This window comes from Emiliania huxleyi (genome assembly GCF_000372725.1).
Source record: "Emiliania huxleyi CCMP1516 unplaced genomic scaffold EMIHUscaffold_25, whole genome shotgun sequence".
NCBI lineage: Eukaryota > Haptophyta > Isochrysidales > Noelaerhabdaceae > Emiliania > Emiliania huxleyi.
Window position 1 is genome coordinate 425887 of NW_005200170.1, and position 4383 is coordinate 430269.

Sequence of the window (4383 nt, forward strand, 5' to 3'; positions counted from 1 at the left end):
GCGACAGCGCTACTCCTGCGGGGGGGGCGGCGGCGGGAGGGGCGGCGGCGAGAGGGGTGGCAGCGAGAGGGGTGGCAGCGGCGGGAGGGGCGGCAGCGGCGGGAGGTCCGCCCTTGGCCGAGCCAACGTCACCGCTCTCCGGCGGCACGTTGCCAGAGGAGGAGGAGGCGCACGAAGACAAAACGAGGCGCATCGAAAGTGTAGGGGAGGCAGCCCAGGCTGAAAGCGTCGGCGGAATGAATAGGTGCGGCGCATCGAGGTGCGATTGCGTGGCGTCGCCGACCGCAAGGCGCGCCACGCCGCCAACCAGCGTCTGCACGCGAGGCTCCTCGCACAGCTGCAGGCGGCGCAGCCTCCTCTGCCCCGCCACCTCAGCTCGCCAGAGGGATGGAGGGGAAGTCTGGATTGGGCTGTAGGTTTTGCCGCCGGCGCAACGGCCCGCAGTGGCGGTCGCTGCTCGGCAGTTGCGGCAAGAGATTGACGCGTACTGCTGCCCGAGGGCCACGGCCGCGCGACAGGCGGAGCTCGCGCGACTCGCGGCGCGGATCGCAGAGTTGCAAGGCGCCGCGGCGCCGGAGCCTGAAGCTGAGCCGGCAGAGCCGGGCTGGCAAGGGCCCGACCACCATCCGCCATGTGTCCCCTCTTGCTGAGAGAGCGGGAGGCCGCGCCCCCGGGACCACTCGTTTGCTTTTTTTCGCTCCAGCCCTGCGGGACATCATGTTCCAATGATCGATGATGAGTTTTGGCGTTCGCATCAAAAAAGAATTACCTGATAGAATTACTATCTAGTACCATTGTATGCCGAGGCCCGAGCGGAAAAGTCGTCACTTTGGTCACTCAGATGCGAAACAAGTTTGCGACGGCGCCCCTGATCGGCGAGACAGGGCTATTCTCCGACCGACCGGGCGAGCGTACGGGCGACCGAGATGACGATCTGTTGTTGTTGCTGCTGCTGCTGCTGCGTGCTCGAAGTCGCCGTGGCGAAGACACGGGGGAGAGGCTCCTTACCCTGGCCAGGGAGGCCTCGCGCGCCCGCTCCACGCGGCCTTGCCGTTCGCGCGCCTGGTCGACGTCTGCCCACGCCACGCTTGCTGCTGCACCGCCGTCCGCCGGCAGGCGCTGCGCCGCCGACGAGATGCCGGGGAGGACCGCAGACGACCTGCCGGCGAGCACGGCCTCGTTCATCCAGTCGGTGGCCTCGAGGTCGACGTCGCGCCTGCATCGACGCGGGAGCGCACGATATGGTCTCAGAAGGGCGGTCTCGGAGGTGTGTCTCGGAGGTGTGTCTCGGAGGCCGTGTCGCGCACCGCGGTGCCGCCGGCTCTGGCCGTCCCGCCAGCCGGTCCGTGAGCCACCGGCGCTGCGCCTCAATCGCCGAGACGAGGCCGCTGTTTCTCTGGGACAGCCTTGCTTCGGAGGATTGCTCGGAGCGCGCCCGCTGCCTAGCCTCCTCCACCCGCCGCGCCGCCGCCTCACGCACGTGGGGGTTGCGGCTCGTCTCCGCAGCGATCTGTCGCTGCGCCTGTGCCGCAGCGCTACCGCCGCCGCCGCCAGAGAGGGCGACCTCGACGCGCGTGCGAGCGGCGGCGGTCGCACGCGCTTCGTCGGCGGCGCGAGGGCGAGAGGACTCGGGGTGGTCACTGGCGTCACCAGCAGCAGCGGAGACGTTGGCTTTGGTGGACGCTTCTGCGGCCGCCGCCAGCGCCTCGAGCCGATGCGCCTCAACTGACGCGCGACCGGCCGCCTCCCGCGCCGCCCGCGCGCGAGCAAGAGCCGCATCGCGCTCGCCGGGAGCGGCGGAGGTAGCGCCCTCCTCCAGCTTCACCGCCGTCGACTCTGCCCGGCCGGCAGCAGCACGAGAAGCCGCAGCCGCAACTCGCGCCTCCCTTGTCCGCTGGAGCACCCCATCGCGGACGGAGCTGCGCTTGATACCGCCCGCCGCCGCATCAGCGCACACCTCGTACTCCTCGACCAGGATCTCGAGCCTCGTCGCCTCCGCATCCTCCCCCACCGCCGCCTCCGCCGCCAGGTTGGCAGCGGCGAGAAGCTCGTCCCGTACATCGCACATCTGCAGCAGCGCCGCGGCGGCGGCAGCCTCGGCCCGGAGTCTGCTCTCCTCACGTCGAGCCGCAGCTGCCCTTGCGCGCGCTTCCTCCATCCCGTCTCGAGCTACCTTCGCCCTCGCCAGCATGCCGTCGCAAGCCAGAGGCCCGGCCGCGACCGCCGCAGACAGCGAGTCGCCCTGCGGCGTCGTCGTCCAGGAGGCCACCACCCCGCTGGAGCGCCTGTCGCGCAGCGAGACCCGGCCTCCCACGCTCGCCCGCCTGCTGGCCGCCGCAGCAGCCTGCTCCGCCTCCAGCTCCTCCAGCCGCACCGCCTCCGCCTCTTCGCGCTCCGCCGTCTCCCTCGCAACGTTGGCAGCGGCGAGCAGCTCGTCACGCACGTCGCAGACCTAGCACGTCGAGGCGGAGACAGGCGGAGACTGAGAGATAGCCGAGAGACGGCCGAGTTGCAGCTGAGGTGCACCTGGTACATCGAGGCAGCAGCAGCAGCCTCCTCGAGGAGCCGCGCCTCCTCCTGCCTCGCCGCGGTTGCCCGCGCGCGCGCCTCCGCCGCCGTCGCCGGCCGAGCCCCGCCTTTCTGCGAGCCCTGCTCGCGCCTCATGGCGAACCGCCCTAGCTTCGCCGGCCGTATCACCGCTGCGCTCAGGTTCAGGGCGCGGGCGCTGATGGCGCAGAGGCGGCCGACGCGGAGCAGTAGCCCCGCGACCGCAAGCAGCAAGGAGACGTAGACCGCCAGGTAGACAGCGGCGAGGCGGCCCTCGTCGTCGAGATCGTCGGCCTTGGCGTTTGCGGCTGCGAGCAGCTGCAAGCTGACGACGAGTATGCCTCCCGAGTGCAGCAGCGCGACGGCAGACACGCAAACGCACATCGCGAGGGTGGGGAGGCGGAAGTAGGAGCGGCGCCGCCACGGCAGAAGGTAGAGTGCCTCAGCGTTGAGAGGCGACAGCGCGAGCGCCGCCCAAGTCGCCGCCGTGCCGAGGGCTGACGACGCAGCCTCCTTCGACGTGGCCTGCCGAAACGCCGACTCGCGAGACTCTTGAGAGAGAGAGGACGTCGACGACGGCGTCTGCGGGGAGGCGTCGCGCGGCAGCGGGGGCGGCGCACGCCGCGCGAGACGGAACGGGAGACTCCAGCCAGCGGAGCCTTTCGGGCCATTGAGATGCAAAGGTTGTGGTGGCGCCGGAGACGAGGCTGGAGGCGAGGGCAGCGGAGATGGTGGCGGCGAGGGCGGCAGCGAAGGCGGCGGAGCAGATAAAGGGGGGGTCAGGGGCGGTAGTCGTGAGCGGCGGAGCACGTGAGCGGCGTATCCTGCCAAAGCGCATGATGCGACGAGCACGGCGCTGAGGACGGACCAGGCAGAGGTCCAGAGCGCTCCGAGGATGTCTCGGGCCCAAAAGGCGTGGGCCGCGAGGAAGACGTCGGCCACAACCTGAAGGGCAGAGGCGACGGACAGAAAGCGTCACAGCAACAGCAAAATTGTGTGTGTGCAAGGCACGCGCGAGGCGGATAGCACCTGCAAGCTGGCGAGGGGGAGGCGCAGGTATGGCCCCTCGGCCACCCGCTGGCCGGTCGCCCTCGAGCACAAGACGACGGCGCCCGACGAGGCGAGGAGCGTGACAGCGAGGACGGGGACCTCGAGGAGCCGGTCCGCCCCCATCGGCGAGGGGCGAACTAGAAAATCGGCGGGAGCTTTCGGCGGCGGCGGCAGCGGCGGGGACTGAGGCGAGGAGGGCGGCGGCGGCGGCGGCGGCGGCGGCGGTAGCGGCGGTGGCGCAGGTGGTGGCGAGGGAGAGGGCGGCGATGGCGGCGGCGGAAAGGGCGGAGGTGGGGAGGGAGGCGGCGGCGGCGTCGGCGGCGGTGGAGATGGTGGCGGCGGGCTTGGATCAGGCAGAAATGGCGGGGGCGGCGATGGCGGCGGTGGAGACGGTATCGGTCGAGAGGGTGGAGGCGATGAGGGCGGCGGGCCGCTGGGTGGGGGCGGAGAGGGTGGAGGTGGCGAGGGTGGCGGGGACAATGGAGGTGACAACGGCGGCGGAAACGACGGCGGTGGCGGGATCGGCGGCGGCAGCAAAGGCGGTGGCGGCAGTGGTGGCCGCGAGGGCGGCGGCGGCGAGGGCGGAGGCGGCGACGGCGGAGGCGGCGACGGCGGCGGAGGCGAGGGCGGCGGCGAGCTTGGCGGTGGTGGCGATGGCGGCGGCGAGGAGGGCGGCGGCGAGGGCGGCGGCGAGGGAGGCGGTGGTGAAGGGGGCGGCGGCGAGGGTCGCGGCGGACTTGGCGGTGGTGGGCTTGGGGGTGGCGGCAAGGGCGGCGGCGGGCTGGG

General features: G+C 71.8%; 1 protein-coding gene across 1 annotated transcript in view; it reads right to left on the reverse strand.

The window, feature by feature from the left end:
* Nucleotides 1-371: 371 nt before the first annotated feature.
* Nucleotides 372-4383, reverse strand: part of EMIHUDRAFT_450378 (hypothetical protein) — a gene marked incomplete at both ends in the record, with an annotated part of 9036 nt that continues 5024 nt past the window's right edge. Inside the window, 10 exons of the mRNA XM_005778151.1 lie at nt 372-579; nt 678-705; nt 793-868; nt 1009-1216; nt 1308-1705; nt 1877-2095; nt 2174-2452; nt 2698-3072; nt 3358-3492; nt 3577-3734. Coding sequence (XP_005778208.1) covers nt 372-579; nt 678-705; nt 793-868; nt 1009-1216; nt 1308-1705; nt 1877-2095; nt 2174-2452; nt 2698-3072; nt 3358-3492; nt 3577-3734 — 2084 coding nt within the window. The remainder of the gene's footprint in view (nt 580-677; nt 706-792; nt 869-1008; nt 1217-1307; nt 1706-1876; nt 2096-2173; nt 2453-2697; nt 3073-3357; nt 3493-3576; nt 3735-4383) is intronic.